This window comes from Ciconia boyciana, chromosome 10 (assembly GCF_034638445.1).
Source record: "Ciconia boyciana chromosome 10, ASM3463844v1, whole genome shotgun sequence".
Classification (NCBI taxonomy): domain Eukaryota; kingdom Metazoa; phylum Chordata; class Aves; order Ciconiiformes; family Ciconiidae; genus Ciconia; species Ciconia boyciana.
The window spans coordinates 8,288,491-8,312,224 of record NC_132943.1 but is presented as its reverse complement, the minus strand read 5'-3'; the positions used below and the strand labels follow the sequence as shown (position 1 = coordinate 8,312,224).

The window sequence follows — 23,734 nt, the reverse complement described above, 5'->3', positions numbered from 1 at the left end:
ATCTCACACCTCATGTGCCACAGATCATTACCTAATACGGAAACCACTTTATGTATTCAGATCAACATAAGATTTATCAATCTCTTTCAATATTGCCAAGTGAAAGAAGATCAGAGTTCAGCTGGGGCATCATCATAATCCCACCAAAAGAAAACGTCTCATACCACTCAGGATAATCCATTCCAACTTACTCTAATGCTAGAAAAATACAGCTTTGGAAGCAACTCGACTAGTCTTGAAAGGAAGGATGGCAATCAAGCTGCAGCACTCAAGGGAGGGGGCAGACCATGAAAAAGGAAAGGAAGTCTAGTTACAAACACTTGCTTGGAAAAGGAGCTCCTGAATCACTTCCCCACTCTCCACACAGATCATGCACACAGGTAGCATTCCCCTTAGTATTTTTCTTACCCTCCATGTCCTCCATTTCTTCAACTACAGTTACCAAGTAATGTCAATTCCCTGGCCTAGTATCTTTACTATATCATGTGGTGCTGCAAAAGCAGCACCATAAGATACGCTTGCAAGAAAGTATTTTGAAGCCTATAAGATAAAACAGAAATTTACAGAAAGAAGGTAAAGGAGAATCAGAAAGAGTAGCGAGAATACAGTCAGCATAGCCTGACAATTAGCACAGCAGGTCCCCATTTTTCACTGAAATGGAATATCAGGGCTGTATCGCTAACACTTTACCATTACAGACAAGAAGTAAAATGGAAACGGGATGCTTTAAATAGCAGGTGTTTGCAAAGAACTGGCAGTGTCAGACACCCCAAAGTGACAACTAGTCATTTACATCAAACAGGGAGCAAACTGTGGTCACCTGGCATGTCTCCCAACTCATGGATTGGCTAGAGGAACCTGCTAAAAGGACAGTACAAAGAAAGAGAGCAGCCAATGTGAGGCGATAAACTGAGCAGAACTGCTGAGATTGCATGGGGGAGCAAAGTGATTCTAGAAGAATCACTGTATTTTCCTCAAAGATTAAAAAGTTTTAATACTAAGCATAACAAAAGCCCTGGCAATGCTTTTGTGGCATGTACGTTAACTGTCAACTGTCTATTAAGAGATTCCATATGGATTTAATACGTATCTGTTCCTCTTTTATTCTTCATAAATTTAGCCTCTTCAAACCACAAGGAAAGATACATTCCAAAAACATATAATTAGGCTACTACTAACAGCTGATTTCAGTAGTTCAATGCCTATCCACTCCAGCTGAGTATGCAGTCACAGTATATCCAGGCAAGGACTACCTTCTCTGCTGGTTTCTTTGGTAGGGTTTCTAAACACTACCAGAGTGCTACAAATAACGAAAACAGAAAATAAAAGCTTTCAGATAGCCTAACTAATCTTACAAAATGTTTTAAAAGACCCTTTTAAAAGAAATGGAGTGTTTTAATTATCCATATTATACTTATGTCTTGCAACTCTGACAAATTAAAACATAAAATAAAATTAAGCCATTTCTCAATATTCCCTAAAATTATATTGTTAATAGGTAACAAAGTTATTTTGTAACACAGTATTTACTTTTATTTTGCTTCAGTAGCAAAGACAGACTATTGCATTTTCATGAAGCAGAAAAAAATGGAAACTCAGATGTCCAGCTTTCTTGTTAACATTCAAATTCTTTACAGTGTTAGGTTCTGCTTTTAAGTGTTCCTTCTCTTCTCTATTCTTTTTGAATCAAGTTAGTGTACCTGTGTTTCTATATAAATTGCTCCAAGTAATATATGTTGAGTTTTCAGAGACCATTTGGTCAGATTCTAATAATCTCTCCTGGGAGCTGACACCAACTTCCAGCAGCAGGTCATATACTGCAGATTAGAATAATAAAACACATGCTGCTGCAGCTTCAAAAAAAACCCAAAAATAATGCAAGTCTGTCTTTATCAAGCTGAAGAATGGTGTTTTGAGACATTTTAGATGTCTTGTATCCTAGACAGAGCTTTCGTTTTGTTTATATAAACACGTACATACAGTCACTTCTGGTTTTGCCTTCTTTTAAACAGAGAATGTGCTCTTGCAAAGATTTTGTTCCATTGCAAAGACTTTTTTTTTGTTCTTACAGTAATGCAGTGTTACTTAACTGACAAAGATAGAAAGCTGCTATTTTACAAATTTGCATTGAACGAAAATATACCTTTATTTACACAATGTAGCATTTTTTCCTGTTTTGAAATAAAAGAAATATATTTAATTTTTTCCATATAAAAGTGGTTTGTCGTTTTTTGGTTTTGGGGTTTTTTTTAATTCTTTGTGTAAAGGTAAACTAGACAAATGTCTTGAAACTTAAAAACATTGGCTTAAAAAGAAACTGGTATTTCTCCTCCAGATTACCATTGTGTTAGGATATCTGTCAGTGTAATACAGATAAATTAAATATTTCTCCCTTATAATTTACTATTCTTTATTATAGCATTCCCACTACAAATCCCAGGTGGATTAAGACTTGTCATATTTGACCTCTTTGGTTAAAGGCAATCCACTGCATAATGATTTTTACACTATTCTGTAAAATGAACAGTTCCACATGCACAAATGCTAGCAGGAATCAACATCTTCTGTTTCTTTCTGTGACCTTCAACAACCCTATCCTCTGCAGAAAAAAACAACAGTTTTACTAATTTATAAGCACCATGCAGACACAGGCAGTCTAGAGAGAAACCTCTTTAGCAGCTGCGAAGAAAAAACATGAGAAAGCTTCCACAAAGAGAGAAATTCTGAGAGCCCAAAAGAAAAAAAAAAAAAAGGAAGAGGTGTGAAGATTTAAAATATTCCCAATACTCACTGAAAGCAGCCACTGCAAGAGCCAGTGTGACAATAATGGAGACCCAGGAAACCCACAATGCCTTCTTTCTGTAGCTTTGAGCTTCATGAGGTTTTAGCCTTGTACTGCTTTCTAGTAAACCTGATAAGCAATAAGCAAAGAGGGTATGAACAATACATTGCTCCTTTTAAAAACACAGCTGTGTTAGTTCAGACCTAGATCACATATTTACATTCTATATTACATAGAATCAATACAGAATCAAATCCTGCTCAGATTATTAAGGTTAAGTGAATGAAGCCACCAGAAACATATGAGTAAGTAAGGAGAGCACATACAAGTTGTTTTGATTTCACATAGAAAGACCCACACGTCAGTCACTTAAAAAGAGCATAGGGCAGTTACGGAAATTCACATCACTTACGTTTTCCACTGGTACACCTACGCAAGAAAGGGCTCAGTCCTATACTCACTCAGATCAAAACTCATTTCAGCACCTCAGGATCCTGAACACAATTAAGATAGGAGAAAAACTCGTGTTCACCATCCTCTGCGAAATAACCTACCGATGCACAGGAATATACTGCACATATTGAGCATCGAAGTGGAAGCAGGCATACTTTAGAATCAAAGCTATCATAGTTGAAAAAAACCTCTTGAAGCATAATGTCCTTCATGTAAGGTAAGAATACATCGCCTTCTAGAACTAACTGAAGAACCAATTCTGTCCTTACTGCAATCAGCACGGAAGTCTGTTTAGCACAAGGGAATGGGATTGCTTTCTCTCTTTTTGATGCTTTCAATTTATGGAAGTCTTTTGTCCACTCAAATCACAGAGAATAATTCAGGTTAAAAATAAATAACAACATTATTTGGTTTTCATTCTCTCAGTCTGAGCCTTAAGCCACTTTTAAAATGCATTCAGAATTTACCATATTTGCCTTCTGTTTATCCCACCCAGATTCTTTTGTGCTTAATATATTCATCTAATTTGGAACATACATTCTTTTTCATCAGCAAGTTCCAGCTCAAATCTGTTTAACTGGAGAGAACACCCAATGGCTTTTAACTTTCTTAATGAATTACTCCAGAAAATGGGGGAGGTTCCTCTTAGATGATGATCACTTTTCAGAGGGACTTCCCTGCACTGAGTCCATTGAACTGGGGCACTGGTTTAATAGCACAACCTTTCAGTAGCTGGTCTAACGTCTTAGACAAAGACTTGAGAACAGGGACTCTGACAGACTCAGCAGCAGATTAAAACATAACAGCTGAAGCTGTTACTATCCTCACCTTACCCAGTTTTCTCTTCGATGGCTATTGCCACTTTCAAGGCAGGGACACCTGATCTGCTTATCAGTGTACTCCTGAATCCACACCGTGTTTAACCAAGTTTATTAACATTAACAGATATTAATTTCAACTGACTGTAATATACTGGCTGAAAACTGCAATGGTTTTGGAATCAATTAGAAGTGAATCAGACATCTCTGCCTCAGGGGCAGCAATGTGCCAGCAGAGCTGCAGGCACCCAGGGGTGGTAACAATTCCAGCCACCAGATTTTATTCTGCCACTTGAAGTCTGTCAAAATTACTGGTTCTAATCCTAGCATAATTAGTGGGATTCACACTGTCTTGGAAAAACTCTTCATGCTTTTTTCACCTCAATTAAAATAAAGCAGAGAGAGTTTCCGTATGGTAGTTCAGAAAGCCACTGGGAGAATTTCATGCTTGTACTGTGTTTTTAGAAAATTTAAAATATTACCTCACTTTTGTGCTACACGCTCCCCTCTTTATGAATGGAAAAGAATTTGCAAACTTGCATGCATGAGAATTACTAGGCCCTATATTGAAATTATGTCTGTTTCTTATTATGTGCTTTCTCTGTCTGTTTAATACATGAAAACTACCAGATGACAACTCTGAAAGGTTTGAGTCTTTTACTGATAGTACTGCACAGCTATTTCTCACATAGCCTGCTTTCATTTGTGTGAAGAATTTCCCCACCCACCCCAACATTTGTCCTATCTTCTGCCACTACATATAACGATACACAGTTTAACTGCTGTCTGATATGAGGTAATTTAGCAACATACCTTGAAATATAGGAGAGGTTTCTACTAGTATAACCATAGAGAAAACACATCTTCTCACATTTTGTGTGTTCGCCCCTCCTGCCCCCTCCCCAAACCAAGGATTTTAAATTACAGCCCAAATCTTGTTGGAATGTAAAGCAAAGTAGGTGTCCTTAGCCAGTTTTGAGTATTAATATTTCAAACCTCAAATAAACACAGATCAGAATGACAGACATCCTCACCTGTTTCTTTCTTTAAAAACATCCTATAATTCATGGCTACAGCTCACTATTACCCGGGAAGTCCAACATACACAGCTGATACTTACAAATCAAATAATATCCTAATTAAACTGAGAAATTAATAATAAGCCCCACAACTAGTGTAGCACTGCTGATTACTATTCACATGTCAAGCACATGTCCAGTATGACAGAGACTGCAATCCTTATAAAACTGAACCACTTCTGCTGTGTGTGTGTGTGTGTGTGTGTCTTTCTCTCTCTCTCTCAAAATGGCTGGCATATTCTAGCTGTCAGAGATGTGATCCCTTCCTTCCTAAAATAATTCAAATAATTTTTCTGTATTTACAATTTTGATCCCTGAGAAAGATCATATTATTCTTATGAGTGTCCTAGGGGACGGCACACAAAAATACAAACTCATTCACATGACTACCAAGCCTACAGCAGGAAAATTATTTAGAAGCAACAACAGCTCATTAATTTACACACAACAACACAATTCACAAGGTAAACCTCCATGTTTTTTCCACTGACCATAAGAAAACAAGTTTTAAGCATCCACAGAAGGCTGAAAGATGATCTTTCAGTATGACCTGCATTGCTACAAAAATAAAAAGCTAGTATCTACTGATAAAATTCCTCCACCCTGAAATTAACATACTGAATAATTTTATTACCATTAATTTATTTAACACATAGATATCCTTAAGGTAAAGAAAAGATGATAAGATGGTTAAATCCACTAGATTTTTACTTTATCTTTCAGTACCTTCATATATTAACAGATTTTCTTCCCATAAAAAAATCAGAAGGAGAAAAAACCTGCCTAACAGTTGCAGAACACAAGCTTGGCATATTTGTGAAGTGATTCTAGGATATTCTTTACCATATGCTGACTTACCAGAAGTACTTTTCTATTTGGCTAAGGGATCATTTTAAAATGTCAAGTTAGAATTTGTGGAAGAGATAAGGCTAATAGAAAAATTGTTCACCTAAGATGTTAATTTAAGGACCCCATCCACAAAATTATCACTTATTTTGGATCTGGCTCTTAAAGAGCAAATATCTTGTTCCAAAATTTAGGGTTAGTTGTTATTTTTAGCAAACATGGAAGCATCATCTCTATAACTGGATCTGCTATGATTCATTGGAAAGGATCATAAGAAAAAGTACAATCTAAAAGGACAGACTGTAACAATTTCAACAGGGACAACCTGCAAAAAGCATACCAGATTTTCCTCTACAATGACTGGAAATTATCCTGGTAGATGGAATCGGTGACTATAGGAAAGGCTAAAAGAAAACTACTGCAAGGGCCACAGAAAGAGCATGAAGGCAGATAAGGAAATAAAATCAGCAGCTTTAGTCTCGTCTCCCTCCTAGAAAGAGATAAGGTTAGGTACAACAGACTCTCTCTTTTTGGAATTACCCTTAATACCAAAAGGGGCACCTTTCATCTTTAGCTCTGTCATACTGGGCACAAATTAAAAATTCCTGTAATCAAACTTCCATGTTTGAACCATAATCAAAACTCCTGATTCCCATTATTTAAAACAGAACTGAAGCCTCAAATTGCCCTCAGTCACAATGCCTGTCCTCTGTCATTGACGGTGACAGTGTACCCCTGGGTACCCCTGGAAAAAGGGCTGTCCCCAGCCCTGACATGACTGAAACCTGTCAGGGAAGATGGTGACTACTCTTCCCCCTTACTTCTCTACTTCATGCCTAGGATTTGTAAGCAGGCACAGGCATTTGGAAAGCTGGGAAAAGAACGGGAGATACAGGGGTTACGTGTAGGATGGGATGAAGACTGAGAACACAAAAGGGACTCTGGGATGCTGAAAGCAAAAAGAAAAAGGAAGAAAAGGCAACAGAGAGGCTAAGGAAAGTCTATACATTAAATAAAAAATGGAGACAAATTGTGTGCAAGAGGAGCATGGAGGCGTTGTGGAGGACAGGGCAATGGGGACGGTTAAAATGGCAGCTGCCTTTCTGGGCAGCAGGTAAGCAAGTGCCTCACACACCGTTAACAGATGTCCGAAATAGGTGTGCTGCACATGAAAGAGTAACACGGTTTGGAAGCAGGCAGCTTTCCATCCCTGGTCAGATATTCAGGCAAATAACCAAAAAAAGAGTTATGTGGAAGTGCATTATACAGTAGGGGAAAGGAGACAAGCAGTAAGCGCCCTGACTTCGCGGCCCAGGCTAGGCTGTAGCAGACCACCACAGAAACGCCCGTTGTGCCCCTGCTCGGAAGGCGGCTGCCACAAGCCCCGCTGACAGGTAACCTTAGCGGCCTCCCTCTCTTCAGCGGCGAGAAAACCTCCGGCACTGCCTGCCCCTCCCGGGAACCCCCTGGGCCCCCGCCGCCACCTGCGCCCCTCGGCCCGGCCCCTTCCCCTCGCCTGTGGAGCGGGAGCGGCGCCGTGTGCCGCCGCCCGCCGGCACCCGCTCCCCCGCCAGGCAAGCAAGTTTTCGGGCGAGGTGGGAACAGTCACGAATAGAGTTTGTAAAAATATTTCAAAGCTGTCGCGGGGTGCTCGCACGAGAACTAAAAAGGGGAAAAGCTTCGAGGGCGGCGCGGGGGGGAGGATGTTAAGCGAGTGCCAGTGGCGGGCTGAGGGGAGGCGGTCGGGGGCGCTGAGACGGCGGATAGGGCCGGGGCTGGGGCTGGGGCTGGGGCTGGGGCTGGGGCAGGGCGGGCGGGGGGCCTGCAGGCCCTCACACCGCGGGAGGCCGGGGCTGCGGCGAGGCACGGGGGGTGAGGGAAGAGGAAAGGGGTCCGGAGGAGACCGGGGCGCTGAGAAGCACGGCGGGCAGCTGCGAGCGCAGAGCGGCTGGTGGGGGCAGTTAGGAGGGCGGGAGCCGGTGTGGGGCTGCCAGGGCTGAAGAAGAGGGGGCGGGAAGGGCTGCTGTGGAGGAATGAGGAGGAGGGTGTGAGTCCGGGAGAGCGAGGTGTGAGGGTGCTGCACGGAGGGTGTAGGAAAAGCTGTCGGGGGTGGGTGTTAGGCGTCTCGGGACGGAAGGGAGGTGATGGGGCATGCCACAGAGGAGGGCAGCGTGCAGGAAGGCGGGTGCGGGGTGAGGGACGGGCGGGCGCTCACCTCTGTCCTCCAGCCCCTCGCTGAACTGCCCGCTTTCCCCGATCCGCAGCTGCTCCTGCTGCTGCTCCCGGGGGGGCACCGGCGGGCTGGCCCCGGGAGGCTGCACGATGGCTGGGTCCGGAGTGGTGTCCAAGGGGGCAGCGGACGGCTCCATTTCTTGCAGGGCGGCGGGAAGCGGCTGGCGACTGTGGCAGCGAAGCGAGGAGCGAGCGGAGCATCCAGCCCGGGTGCGAGCCCGGGGAGAGGAGGAGACTCCGGCTCAGAGCATCAGGGAGACGGGGACAGGCAGCAAACAAACTCCTCCGGCTGCTCCCCGCGGCCGCCTCATCACTAACCTCGCCGGCGGCGGAGGGGGGGGGCAGGTGGGAGAGCGGTGCCGCCTCCCCGCGCTGCCCTTCCCCTCCCCGCCCCAGGCAGCACCTCCGGCGGCGGGAGCGGCGCTCGGCTCCGCAGCGGGGCGGGGGCGACAGCCGGGGCCGGGCGGCAGCTCGCCCCCGTGCGGAGCGGCGTGTGAGGGGACTGTGGGGACAGGAGAGGCGGCGGGAAGGGCTTTGGTGAGTCGCCCTCAGGGGTTCCTCGCCCTCGAGAGCCCGCAGGCACCTGCGAAAGGTGCGGCAGGACCTTGGGCTTAAGGTACGTCCCCGGGGCCGGCCGAGGCTCTGCCTTCCTCCTCCTCCCATACCGACTCTCTCTGGGGGAAGAGTTGTCCAGTGACTGTCCAAACCCGGAGCCCTTGCCCACCAGGGCGAGAGGCAAACGCCTCACGCTGCTCCCGAGGGCTGTGGGCGCTGGCCCTGTGGAACAAGGCCCCGTCCGCCTCGCCTCCAGTCACACAGATAAAGACCCAGTGCTCCCCTTTGCTGGGGGATTTGCTCATTCTCCATCCGCCGTAGCCCTTTTTCAGGATTAGAGCCGAATCACCACACATACACACTTCTCGGACCCCCCAGCACTGACGTTTAGTTATACTGACGGTTTTACCAATATTGGCCTAAAAACTGTCTTAGAACATACAGCAGTCTCATGCTGAAGCATGGAATTAGAGCTGGAGACTCGCTGGCATTCAGGGCCATTCTTGGTTCGCTCACCTGCCATTCCTAGGGCTGCAGAAAAACATAGGGGAAAAAACTAAAACCTTAGGAGAACAGAAATGTAAAAAAAATGGAAAATTTTACTGATAGATCTGTGCCAGAGCTGCTTGCTTCTTCTCCACTGGTTTCTAATGACTGGATAGAGAGGTGCAAATAAGCAAAAGCATTTTCTGTGCTAGCACAGTCTCTCAGTTGCATGCTTACTAGCATGCAGTTAAATTTTGAAACTGCATTGTTTTGACTTGAGCCTAGGAAAATATCAGAAGACAATTAGACATTGCAGCCCAGGTCTTCAGCTGATACATACAGACATAATCCCCATTTAAGTTATATGAAGATCAGGTTACCTTTCTCTTTTGAGAAATTAGCATATTTGGGGAGTATAGAAAGGCCAGCAGGAAATTAATATTTATTGTAGCACAGGGACACGATTTTGTAAGCTGTCAGAATCTTGCTGATGTCAGCGCTGAAAAAAGTTTTGCAGTAGTTTGGTAATTCCCTATATGGGAATGGTTAGTGAAACATTACTACCAAAATGTCTTGATTTTTAAAAATGCCTCTTAAAGCTGTATGCTAATCTTCAAAATCTTTTCAGCTGTATTTTAAAGCATTAGTTATTTGAAAAAGTAAATATAAGTAAATGTTAAGGTAAGTGACATAAAATACTGTTTTAGAAACTGATTGGCATTCTGACAACCTTGTGGAGTGGAGATGGCTGTTGTGGTGTGAAGGACTGGTGTTTGCTTTTTACCTAATCTTATGATTTCCTTGTGTATAGTCTACCATACCTACTATATGAAATGTTTTTGAAGTCTTCATGCCTCTTGCCTAAATTTCATCTTCACCCTTAGCTATCCTACCCTGCCTTGTGATCCCAGAGCTCTCGCTGTTCTAGTTGGATCAGCGTTAATATGAATATAAGCAATGCTCAAAGTATTTTATTTTCCACCATGTAATGGATACTAAATTACAAAGTGTTTATTTGATGTTAATGTCAAAAGAGGTTCTTATGTGCATAAGCTAACACAAATGAGTTCTTTTGAGGGAATTATTGGTTTTGGGGGTTGGGCTGAGTTGGGAGGGGTTGGAAACTAGTAACTCCATAAAATAAATATGGTTATTTTCTTTATGGGCCGTTTATTAAGATCTGGTGACCTTGAACCTGTGAGATACGAGAGAAGATCTGTATCTGTGTGCATGTGAGAGATGAATGAAAATTAGAAAATACCTTTTGTTACTTGCCATAAATAATAGATTATCATGTCTCTCTGTCACTTAAAATGTGTTTGTAAAGTGAGAATCCTTAAATGAGTAGAAGTGGGTTTGTAACCTGGTCAGAGACAAGGGATTGGGGCCAAATCACTTTTCAGGACTACAGAAACCTTTGGTGAGTCAGTCTGGGGAGACACTTTCCCATGCAGAGTGCCTCCAGTACAAGCCATGAAGAGTCCCTTGAAATTGCTAGAATGGATATAACACTCCCTAATGTAATTATTGCAGGATCCTTCCTCTTCTAGGGAGATAAGTCCATATCTGATCCATTCCAGCAGGAACTTTCTTATTCCTTGCATAAATGAAAAATTGGCTAGTGACTCTCATTGGACACTACCTCCTTTCTGTAAGTCTCTCTAAGCTGTTTTGGTATTCTTACAACTTCCAGAAATCAACCCAAGAGGAAAGTGCCTGGAGATTCCTAATTCCGTTTCTTTAAAAGAAGGTGAAAGGGGTAGGTTTCCAAATGATTTGTAGGAAAACAGGAACTAAGAACACCAAACCACAAGTTTTAAACTTTAACATGTTCCTTTTTCTTAGTTGTTCTCAATTGCTGTTCTTACATAAAACTGTGTCTGGCAGGGGCTGCAGCTGTCTGTATTTGTATAAATGCTATAGTGTTCAGGCTATAGCAAAGAATATGAGGCTTGCAAAGAGTATTATAGTTTCTTTGAAAGCACTGAAGAAAGTCATTTAAAACATGGCCTCATGTGAGAATGGATATACTCTGTATTTAGCAAATACAAATTCAGAACTTTAAGCAGATTCACAATGAAGAGCCTTTCAGATCAGACCATTATTTATATAAGCTAGCTAGCAAGAAGCAGAAAGACTGCCATATCATAGCAGCTGAAAGCTGCTTTCCAGCATTGCCTCGTATTTCTCATGACACCTCTTTCACTCAAAGTATATTCCATTGGATAAAGATGTAGGGCTAGAGTTTTAAAGATGTGGATCCTATTTTCCAGCCCTTTTGGACTTCTTGTGTAGGAAGCCTGTAGGCAAAGTCAATGAAGAGGAAAAGGCCTGACCCTAATAGCTATGTTATTACATTATTTTATTTCTTGTCCCCTCAAACCTCGCTTTGTTGGATATGAATAAGGAGAAGCCAAAATCAATTAAAAAAAGAAATAAGCTACATCTCTGGATTCAATCTAAATAGACTGACGCCATCCCATATTCTATAGCTGCTGCAAGATTAATACACACTTGCAGAACTTTGTTCCCAGCTGGAACTGCCTGTAATTTCCATAATATTTTGACTTGCAGAGAAAGGGGATTCTAAATAGGATGGAGGTCTCTTGCACCACAGCAACCAGCGACAACAAAGAGAACTTATCTTGTTTTATTTCATCTGGATTGTCTGTGATCTGGGTTTGCTGTGGTTATTTGTGGTGGTTCTTGTCTTTCTTTCTTTCTGCCCTTCCTCCTTCCTTCTACTGAATAAATGAAAAATATCAATCAGATTTGAGATTCTTCCTCCAGGCCCACCCTAACTCTCAGCAAAGTCAGAGAAAGAACTTCAATTATATTTGATGAAAATTGGATTAGGTCCATCATTTTATTCTTTTCCAAGGTAGGCATTTTCCTGAGGTAATTAGCAATCTCGTGGCAGTAGGTTGGCCTACTTTCCTAAGTTACAGTCCCTTTGTTTCACTTAAACATTATTCCCATACTACCATCAGCACCCATTATGGGATGACAAACAGTAGCATGGTGCAAAAAGGCAGAAAGAATGTGGTGCTATTGCATCTTGTAGAGTGAAAGTAGAACCAATGGGTGTCAATGGCAAAACAGGTCCTGGTCCGTCAGTAAGACAGTGGTCACTATATGAATGCAGAACATTTGTTATTCCTCTTCAGTCTAGGTGGAGTTGAAATAAATCCATTTGCACTGTAAGCAAGTTTGGGTATGTTAGCATTATATGTTCATTTGTCATTCTAAAAATGAGAGCTGCATCTATTCTGGACTTTCTGTTTTTCCTTTTCTTTTTAGCACTACTGACTGGAATGTTTTCACCTGAATTAGCAGAACACAGTGGTGCATTCAGAGGCTCCTGAGAAGGAAGTTTGCTTGATTTAATTGGTGTTAACTAGTCAATGTTCCATATTGACCATCATCTTAAGTGCAGCACTTAATTTAAGAGCACTCTTGCATATTTGGAAAGAGTTGGTCAGCTGGCCCAGTGATTATTTTTTAGTATGTTTAAAGGCATAAGAACAAGATAATGATACTGTCACCATTCACCATTTTGTTTGCAGGGTTGCGTTTCATACACATACTAAACACAAAACTGCCTTTTTCTGGCAACAAAATACTATATTTATCACTGGCACTGTATTGCAGTATCAGGGAGTGCTAGTGTAAGCCAGGATGGTTTATTAGGTTGGTCTATCAGATGTCTCATGCGTGACATTGAAAAGAAAATGCTCACTTCCTACTTTCATCAGTATGCCTTTCATGGAACTACAGCAGGACGTAATGGCATCCCCATTTGGTTTTACCGGAGACACATCTGAAACAAAACCAAGTACCAATCCAATTCCAAATGGACGGGCAGACATCCATCCTGTAAAGGTCATCACTATAGATAATCTTCAGTGTTACTTTTCTAGGACCAAAGTCTGAGACTGATTTATCCTGATACTCCTAAAGGCAATGCCTTCAAGTAAGTGTTTATGCTGTTTAAACACACTGATAGTTTGCACTACAGCTACCATTTTGTGCCTGTTGTGTGGATGAGATGGTAAGATACTTCAGATCATTCTTTGCCATTTAGACACATATCCTCTACTGAAATGAATAGATTAAATAAGTCTCTTTAGTGATGAAAACCTCTAGATGCTGTATTTCACAGCCTTTTTTCATGAACCTAATCTTTTCTTTTAATAGTCCCTTGAACATCTTGTGCAATATTTGCTACCATAGTTTTCTCTTACAAACAAATACAAATTAGGCTACATTTTAGGATTTTTTTCGCGTTTTTTTTTGTTTTCTGGCTTACTTAATGGCACGTAGGCAGAGGCAGATACATATTTTGCTGTTGTTTTGTAGATCATCCATAGTCCCATAGCATCAGTCAAGTGCGTCCCAGTGGTTAACAGGATGAGAAATTCTACACTAGGTTCTTTTAACTTGGTCTAGATACCTCTCAGCCTAGTATTAGTCACCCTATTTTTTAATTTAAAAGAAAACAATAATGGTGATGTTAGTACAACAATGCTACATTAGTTTTTAAACTGCAGAGCACGCTTAAATTATTATCCAAGGTATGTAGGTCATTTACTGTTTTTCTCTTGCACTGGGTTAAATAGAGTTTAAATTGAAATAATCTATTTTCTTGGCATTTTTATACTGAATATTAACTTGGGTCAAAAATAATCAGAATGTTATTTTGAAAAAAGTATACGATAATTTGGTATCTTTTCCTTCAGGCTATGAAAGAGTGCCTATAATATGACTCCCAGAGAACACGGCATGCGGTGACCTTGGTAAGTAATTGATGACACCTCACATAAGCACCTACTCTTCCTCTATATGATGTTGTTGCAGGATCATATTTGCAAAAAATGCCCAAGCTAGCAAGAGCTACAAGCATTAATAAATTCCATTGTGGCAACAAAGGAGGAATAAAAACATAGAATGCAAAATATGTCATCTTGAAGTGAGCAGAATATCTTGAAAAAGATTCTTCACAGTGAACATTTTCCATCTTGAAACTATTTAAAAAGCTGTTTTTAATTCGAGTTAAAATTGCTGTGTAAACATGGGAAACCAAAGGTTTACGCACAAAAACTAAACTTACTATTTTGTTCAGAGAAACATTATGCAGTCATGCAAGACTATATGCCTCTATTCCAAACAATGTTATTTCTTTATATCACTGAAGACATTTTGTTTCCAGTTTATATGTAACTGAGTAAAACTGACTTGACAGTGGCTTTATTTCATTGGTAATATTCACAACTATTGAAGAGGAATGGAAGGGAAAATGGACTGAATTTTAAAGAGGTAGCAACCTGTTACTTAAGTAATAATCTTCCTCTTTTTTTTCCTTTTTTTTTTTTTTTTCTGTTTGCTGTGCTCTCTTTCCGTTCTATGTGGAGAGATCTTTCTTCTTCCAGTGAGACTCTAACCATAGCCTAATAGATGACATGAGTATAAGCAGCTGAGATTTCATTTGTACATCAAAGAAAAGAAAAAAAGAAAGCTGGGAAATTCCTAGGAAGCAAAAGTCAATATAATTTTGTAATAAACTTATCCAATTACTTATAATTATTTGATGATAATTCCTGTTCAAAAGCATCTTAATGACTAGACACTTCCAAGATATTTGCATAACTTCATGTTTTCTCCCATATCTTTGCAAAAATTATACACAATTTTCCATTAAGTTTATATGGTTAACCACAAGATGAAGTGAACCACAGTGTCCTGGTTTCAGCTGGAACAGAGTTAATTTTCCTCCTAATAGCTGGTATAGTGCTGTGTTTTGGATTTAGTATGAGAATAATGTTGATAACACACTGATGTTTTAGCTGTTGCTGAGCAGTGCTTACACTAGTCAAGGACTTCTCAGCTTCCCATGCTCTGACAGGTGCACAAGAAGCTGGAAGGGGGCACAGCCAGGACAGCTGACCCAAACTGGCCAAAGGGCTATTCCATACCATATGGTGTCATGTTCAATATAGAAACTGGGGGGAGTTGGTTGAGGGGGGCAGCGATTGCTGCTTGGGGACTGGCTGGGTGTCAGTCAGCAGGTGGTGAGTGGTTGCATCACTTGTTTTTTCTTGGGTTTTGTTCCTCTCTTTCTCTCTCTTGTTGTTTTCCTTTTCATTACAGTTCATTATTATCGTTGTTGTTGTTATTATTATTACATTATATTTCAATTATTAAACTGTTCTTATCTCAGCCCATGAGTTTTCTTACTTTTGCTCTTCAGATTCTCTCCCCCATCCCACCGCGGGGGAGGGTGAGCAAGTGGCTGTGTGGTGCTTGGTTGCCAACTGGGGCTAAACCACGACACAGAGCAATGACAAAACATTCTTTTTATTATATACAGATTGGGTCACTTTTCCTGTTGCCGAGCCAATACCCATTCCTCCTGATGCTCCTGTCTACCAAGGCCTTTTCCCACTATGTCAGATCTAAGTTTTGTTAAGAAGGCTGTATGCAAAGATAGATACATGTTTGTTTCCTAGTGAGGTTAGACTCATGCATTTATGAAATATTTATAGCTTATAAATTTAATCTTATGCATAAAAAAAAATTTAAGAGTCATAATCCCTACCTTGAAGGTAAAGTTTTAATGAGAAAAGAGACTGGTTGCATTTACTTGTGGGATTTGCCTGTGTCAGAAAAGAGATGTCATAGGTTTTATGGGGAATAGCGCCCAACTCACATCTATTTTTTTTTCTTCCAGTATTTTAAACTCTAATTTGTGATTTGGGTTAATATCTTACTCCTTGGCAATTAGTGTCATCAGCAAAAGAGTAATTTCTTTTTTTTTTATCTTGCTGTATTTTTATCTTTTATCAAAAGACCACATATAAGCATTTGAGGGAATGACCTTTCTACTAATCGGTAGCAATAATATTTATATTGCTTCTACTCTTCTGGTAAGTAAGTACTCCACAGCTCACTTTTGCTGTGAGTTGTTTGATAAACTATATGATATGATAATATTTATGTGTTGTTTTGAATAGCTAATCCACATTGTTTAGTGAGCTGGAAAATAATATCTTATCATTTTCTTATGCCAAGTGAATTGTAACTACGGTTCTGCATATTCCCACTTGAGTATTTAGCTAGGATGATTATAGAAAGTGTTTGAAAAAAGAATGATAGCCACAGACAAAATTAATATTTTGCAAAACATGTTCTTCATAACCAAGAAGCTATACTCATTTCATTGTGTGTCAGTTTGGGATTTTTTTTTTACATCTGCTCAGCAGATATTTGACACTTTAAATCATTTAACTCTTCTGGGTTTTGATCAAATTCATCAAATTTTGATCAAATTTCATTTTGATCAAATTTCATCAAATTCCCAAGCAGCTAGTGGAATCTGTTACACACTTCATGGTTTTTGTTTGTTTGTTCTTGTTTCTGATTTTTTTGCTGGAGGAAGTAGAATTAGTTTCCTGAATCCTGGCATGCAATTTGAGTTTGAATACTTCATTTTAATGGGATATGCTGTAGGTAAAATCCTGAAATTCTTCAGATACTAATTTTTGGAAGAGGATTGGGTTAGGCAAAAATAATGTCAACAACATATAGAGCAGTTTTAATAGGTTTCTGCATCCTTTATTCTCATGATATATTCATTGTTTCTCATCCTCTTAGGTAAAAATTTCAGTGGGCAATGGAAAAAATAGGAGACAGTGACAATCCCTTTTGTAATTTTAAGAGAGTGAATCACCTAATTCACGGCATTCTTCTTGCAAGAAAAAATGGGAGCCTTTTTTTTCTTCCAATTAAAACACAAAAGTTTCTACTCTATGGCAGCCAAGCCTTTCTCTGTGTGCAGCAGTAGCAAAAGCAACAGATCTCTATTTGATCTAGCATGATGAGATATGCTGTGAATATTTACATTTATCTATCCATAGTGAATACTGTCTGATCTGGATTTGTATAAGATAGATAGGATAGTTGGTTAATAAGCCTACTAAAACATTTCTATTACATTTAGCAGTGATACGGAGTTGCGCATGGCTATTAACATCTGCTAATTTTACAAGGAAGAGGAGCATCCTTAGGAAATTGAGGAAGCACTTTTCTCTGTAGAATGAAGAGTGTTAAACACACTTCACCTATGAATGTCTTTTTAAGCAACCAGTAAAATTCAAATTTAAAGGCAATTGAAGTTTTGAGTTCGAAATGTCAGTGAAATTTGGAACCTTTGCTGCAATAAAATTGTCCTGTAACCAAAAAGGAAGAGGGAGATGTCAGTCATATGATTTAATCAGATTATGATAAAATTCAATTTCTGCCTCTTTCAAATTTTCTCTAAAGCTGTTGATGGTGCCTAAGAGTAATCAAGGGACCGGCAGTCATGTAGTAAGGCAGACAGCTTCCTCTCCACCATCAAGACTACACATATTTTCAGTATCAGGGTGCAGGGATGCTTCAATAGCCACAGAAGTTTCACTTAATTTTCACATTGTTTCATTAGAAAATGTGTATTTTAAGAGGTTTTATTTTACTGATAAAGTTTATATACTTGGATTCGTTTTACTTTATCCATTGACTATCACAGCTGTCACTGGACTATACAAATTAGGTATAGTTGTACTTACAAATTTAGGCAAACTGAGGCAAGATCTGTAAGAAGAAGTAATATGTTTTATTAAACCAACTGGTGTAAATAATTTCCAACTAATATGGTCAGAAAGCATAGCTAGGCGCACAGTCTTCATGACTTCAGGAAGGGTTTGTGTGTCCAAAAGTGCCTGCTTTTTTTACCTCTTGGTTTAATTAAAAAAACTATCTATAGACTTTGTCTTATCTTTGTACCAAAATGTCTTCATTTCATATGCCTGGATTTTGTCATATTTAGGATCTCTGTGTATAATTTGTTCGCAGGAGATGCATCAGAAAACGACTTTTCAAGTTGCATCAACTATGAGCCATATTTGCATCAAATAGGATTTTTTTGTGTCACAAGGAAAATAATTTCTTTCTGTAAAGTTTGAAATTCTGCAGCGGTCAGGTCCCAAAAGGAAAAAAAGCAAGAGCACTCAACTTTGTTTTTTATTCGGTTCTCAGAATCACCCCAGTTTCACTTTAGTAAGTTCTACAAATGTCATTCTTCATTTGAGACTCAACTCGTTGCTTACAAAGAAACATTTAGCTGCTGTCTTGATAATGCTATGTGCCAGCACTATATCTTGCCCTGCTAGTTGGTGAATCATAAATTGGGCTGGCAAGCTGAATTTAGTAGGTGGGGCTCCCGAACGGGCAGGTAACCATGGCAGTATGCTGTAAGTACAGGAAATACAGACTTGGCTGTAGGGCAATACTGCTCAGGAGTGCATTTGCCTGGGGTCCATGCTCAGTGTATGAGGCTTGACAGTTCTGCCTGGCACTGCAGGCAGATGTATGATCTTCTGTATCGCTCATGGTGGTTGTTATCAGTTGATGATTTGAACTGCTAGAACTGATGCAGCTGATGTCGGAGCTTGGTTATGGGTTTTGGTAGCTCAAGTCTGGAATTGTAGTAGAGTGTCTGTGTCTTGTCCACATCTGTACTCCATGCCATCCATGTCAGCAGCTGTTCAGATGAAGGTGAGATAAAGATGCAAAGGGGTAAGGGGACGTGTTTTTTAATTAGCTGGACTTTTAACAAGTAGGCTAATATTATAGCACAGACATGTGAAGAAGATGAAGGCCTCACTGTGTCAGTTCCAGCCTCAAAACATTCTTACAGACCCACCGCACATTTCACGTACAAGAGGAGCCCAGGTTCTGCTCTTGGAGCAGGTGAAAGCACTTCTTAACATCAGGCAATACTTGTCAGAGGTTATTAGTGCTTGAGTATAGTTGTTATTTAGTTATAAAATAGATCTGGCTTTTTGCTTCTTGGCTCTTAACTTACACTTCTCCAACTTTGCTATGTATCAGCACTGTCTTGGCTCATTTATTTGAGCTTTGCATGGAGACTGAGAATTTGGACACACAGAGTCAGTTCATGCCCATAAGATACGTTTTTTCCATTATTCTTCTCTCCAAAATCTGTTTTACTTCTTCAGCAGAATTGCTTGTTCTTCTTCCCTTTTCAAAATTGAAGAGGAAAAATAAACAGCATCATAAGAATGGATGGCCTGAGTCAGTGGTCACAAACTGTGTCTTGAGAGGTTCAGATCGGATGTTAGAAAAATATTCTTCACTATGATGTTAGTGCAGCACTAGAAGAGGTTACTGCGAGAAGTGGTGGAATCTTCCACCTTGGAGGATTTCTAAATTCAGCTAGCAAAAAAGCCACAGGAACCACTGCTGACCTGGTATAGTGGTGCTTATAGTCCTTCTCAGAGAAGACAGTTAAACTAAATGATCTCCATAGGGTCCTTTAGGTCCACACTTGTATGATTCAACCAATATAAACATCGGGGGGTATGTCACTGTAAGGTTTTACCTAGTAAATGATAAATTGAGTAATATCAAAATAGGTTGACACAAAATGTGCAGAGGTTTAGAGACAGTGCTAATTCAGGCCTAAGCAGGTTAATTCACCAATAAAGGGCAAGTGCTATGTTTTTATGAAGGATAACATTCTGATGACTTACTCTTCTTGGATTGTTCCTTTCCTGATGATTTTAGAAGGGCTATTAATGGAGTATATTGCTTATCTGATACAGCGAGTCTCTCTAGGCCCCTTATTCTACTCTAATCTTTTTATGACGATCCTATTTCCTTTACCTTACATAACTTTGATTTTTAGGATCTTTTTTCACTGTTTCCTTTTTTATCTATGGGCATAGGATCTTTTTTCACTGTTTCCTTTTTTATCTATGGGCATAGAAAAGTGACCTCATAGTTATAAAGCTGAAGATCATTAATTCTGAAACCCTCTGTAATTACATGTTGTTCTGGCTGATGTATCAGTAAACTTCTGTGCATTGTCTCCTTTATCAGCTTGAAGTGTGTGTAATTCTGTTGACCAAAAAATTCAATCTCCAAATAAAATTAAATTAGGAAAGAAAATCAAGAGCCTTCCAAGGTCTGTTTCACATCCTACAATCATTATAAATACAAGTTCACTAAGGTTGTTTTGCATATCTTAACTTTGAGGATAAAATATCTTTGGAAGATACTTAAATTTTGTAAAGATCTTTTTTCATGGAGGTTCTGAAAACTAAGTTATAGTTCTTTTGCTTTAAATTTAATCCAGTATTAAAACTGTCAAGTGGTTGCAACACTAGATTCATATTGCATGGGATATCTAGACAGGCTTGTTGCATCTATACTTGTTGATTTTTCCACTAGATGGCATTATGCATTAACAGCAAGTTAATTTATGAGCTTAACTATAATTGCACATGCTAAAGATTTAAAAAATAAGAAATTATCTATTGTGCTTGCTCTTATTCTACACAAGAGTGAAAGAACTGTGGCTTAAAAATCCCTTGACCTACTTCTACCTAACAGTAACCCAATGCATCCTTAATGCATCAAATATGGATTTACTCAAAGCAATAAAGGAAGTCAGCCATGGCAACAATATCTGATCCTGTGTGCAATGTGCCATTTAGAATAAAACTCTTCCAACCTTTTCTGCATTTAACATTTAAAGAGTGACTTCAGTGCTGCAAATTGCTTCCTTTCTGGCTACATGGCTTCAACTGAAGTGATAGGAAGTGTCCTAAGTAAAGCTGCAATGCTGAAGATTGCTTTTATTTAAAGAGCCTCATACGAGCATTTTTTTAATGTAGTAGCTAATTCAGGATAATCAGAATAATTTATTGCTGCAAGTTTAAATATAGGTATGCTACTGTTTTCTCCACCCAGATGAAATGAACTATTAGCGATCCCTTACAAAATTATATGGTGTTCAAGAGTGAGGTTTCTAGAACTTAAGATCCTGACCAGTGAAGCACCATCTGATGTGGAGCAAAGGTCTAATACCATCAAAAGAACTAGTGGGATTTTTGTTTTAATTGCAAGGTTTGTGGTGACTAGACAAGGAGAAATCGGCAGTCCCAGCAGCAAGAAGGCAATGGCAAGGATTTGGTATGTGAGAAGCAAAGAAGCAGCACTAGTGGTCTGGGGGGTGAAGAGGGAGGAAATGAAACAGGGCAGATAGCAAAGCCAGAGGTGGAGGAAAAGAGGACCCATAGAGGGAGAAGAATGTGGTGACAGGACAGCCCAAATTTTTCATGCCAAGCTTGCTAATTTTTAATGCGTGCTAGTATGTGTAGGTACGTGGCTATTAATTTTAAATCTGTATTCTGAGGGAAAAGAGAAGAGATGGTCCTTTGTTTTAAACTTGTATTCCAGAACTAGAGATAGTATTCACAAAAGAGGACTCATCAAATTGCTGATCAGATACATATTATCTAGGGCACACTTCCCTGCATTCCGTATTCTGAGCTGGCTTTTTTCTTGATTCTTTATGTAGAATGTAACACGCTCCAGGCTGGAAAGGGGTAATCTAATTATAATAACATTTAACTGTAAGAAGGGGTCTAGAGTACAAGCTGGATGAACCAGTTCAGTTAGCCTAGGCCAAAAATGGAAAAGCATCCAAGGCCAAGAAAACGCGTAAATATTAGCTTAGTATTAAACAGGTCTTTTAAATTCTCATGGTGGTCAAACATGTAATAGAAAAGTAGTTAAACTTGTGCTTTAAGGTTGTCTCTGAATTGGGCTTTTGTGAAGAGGACATACCAATGCCACTTGTAAAAACTTATCAAAACCTTTGCCATAAATTCAGGCTGTTACATTTAATTAGGCTGTTATTATATACATTATTCACTTTATTATTTATTTATTAAATATTAATTCATATTTATTCATATTATTATATATTACATATATTATTCAGGCTGTTAATTTTTGTTTTCTATTTAAAACTTTATTTTACTTGTGCTACCCCCCAAGCTTTAATAAGCTAATTTTAATTGTCCTATGCAGTGGATGGGTGTAGATAATGCAATATATGATTCTTTGACATAGAAGTGTTTATGGTTTGTGTTTGCCTATGATGGTCAATATGATTCAACCGTTTTGTAACACTGATATAAAAAATATGTCATGATACCTGCCTTCTACCACAATGCTATTAAGCTTTTTGGAAGCCTAGGTCAGTAGGGTGGGCGTCAGGAAATTTTGGACAGGCACACATCTTTTTCCCAACACTAACCTCTCCTTTCTTAATCCTCCAGCTCATGTTGCAGAGGCCAGAATCTGCTCCCAGGTACATCGCTGTATGATGGAGACTGTAGCACAAGTTAATGCTGGTGGTAATATCTGTCACCTCCTGTCATGCTGAGGTATGGGACAATTTACTTATTCCAACCAATTCAGGCTCACTCTGTGCTCTTGCAAGATACATCTACCTGGGGGCTTTGCTCTTCTCCAGTTTTTTGCTATGAACGGGAGGAAGTACCACCAACTAGGGAGGAGGGGTGCAACCCAGCTCAAGTCCTCTGATTGCCCTGCTCTGAAGGCAGAGACACAAAGGCACCAGCAGTGCAGGGAGGGGAACAAGGCTAGCATGGTAGATCTCACAAATGTCCCAGTACTAATGCTGCCTAATAATTCTGGTTTTATTTGCTTTGGCATACGTTTGGAATTGCAGTAGCATCCTGCAATAGTATCTGTACTTTTAAGTGACGAACAGCCAGGCTGTGAAGGAAAGAAAAGGCAGGAGCAAATACTTGGCAAGGAGGGGATCCTGTTTCATTCCTGGCAGCACAGGTCTTGACAAACTCGTGATTCCACTGGACCTAACTATAGGCATCCAGACATTGATGTCTGAACATTATTATTTCTGGTTCCCAAAGGGCAAAATATACTTGCAGTGTGCATGGCTTTTATGTTAGGGGCGAAAAAAAAAAAGAGAGAAAAAAAAAACCCTAACAAACGAATAAAATAATTAAATATGAATTCTCCATGGGAACACAGCAGAGGGTCCATCTTGCTGTGGTAGCCAGCCCTCCTTTGCTATTTCCTGGCCAGCTCCCTAGCAAGCAGGTGAGTATCTGAAAGAGGCAGTAAGCACAAAGTATAGTAATACAGGTGAGAATGAAACAAATTCTGAGAATTTGAGTGAACTACTAAGAGAACCACATAAAACAGACTAATTGAAGAAGTCATTTAACTATATTTCAGTTATATTGTTGAAGTGCCTATGAACTGCAAGTATGGGCTAGGATAGAGTTCCACTGAATTAGAGCAACTGGTTCTCTTTTGTCACTTGAGATTAAGAGATTGAATGTAGGTTTTAGTTGGTTAGTAATATTAGAAATTAATAATTGTTAATTGTATTATTGGTTAATTTTTATAAGCACACATATTTTGTTACTAGGATCCAAAACTTGAGAGCTTCACAAATGGTATCAAATCTTATTACTAATTAGCAGCTTTTCATATGAAAAAGGTTAGTGACAAGGACTTCCTTTATTATTTGGTAAGTGGTGAGCATTTACTGAAAATCAACATACAAACCATAGTATTTG

General features: G+C 39.8%; 1 protein-coding gene across 1 annotated transcript in view; it reads right to left on the bottom strand.

Annotated features, from left to right (window-relative positions):
* The window catches only part of TMEM163 (transmembrane protein 163), a 100,126-nt gene extending 91,779 nt beyond the window's left edge, over positions 1-8,347 (bottom strand). Inside the window, exons 1-2 of the mRNA XM_072873924.1 lie at positions 8,194-8,347; positions 2,792-2,911 (exon numbers count right to left, since the gene is read on the bottom strand). Of these exons, the coding sequence (XP_072730025.1) occupies positions 2,792-2,911; positions 8,194-8,347 (274 nt within the window). The remainder of the gene's footprint in view (positions 1-2,791; positions 2,912-8,193) is intronic.
* Between the last annotated feature and the right edge of the window lie 15,387 nt (positions 8,348-23,734).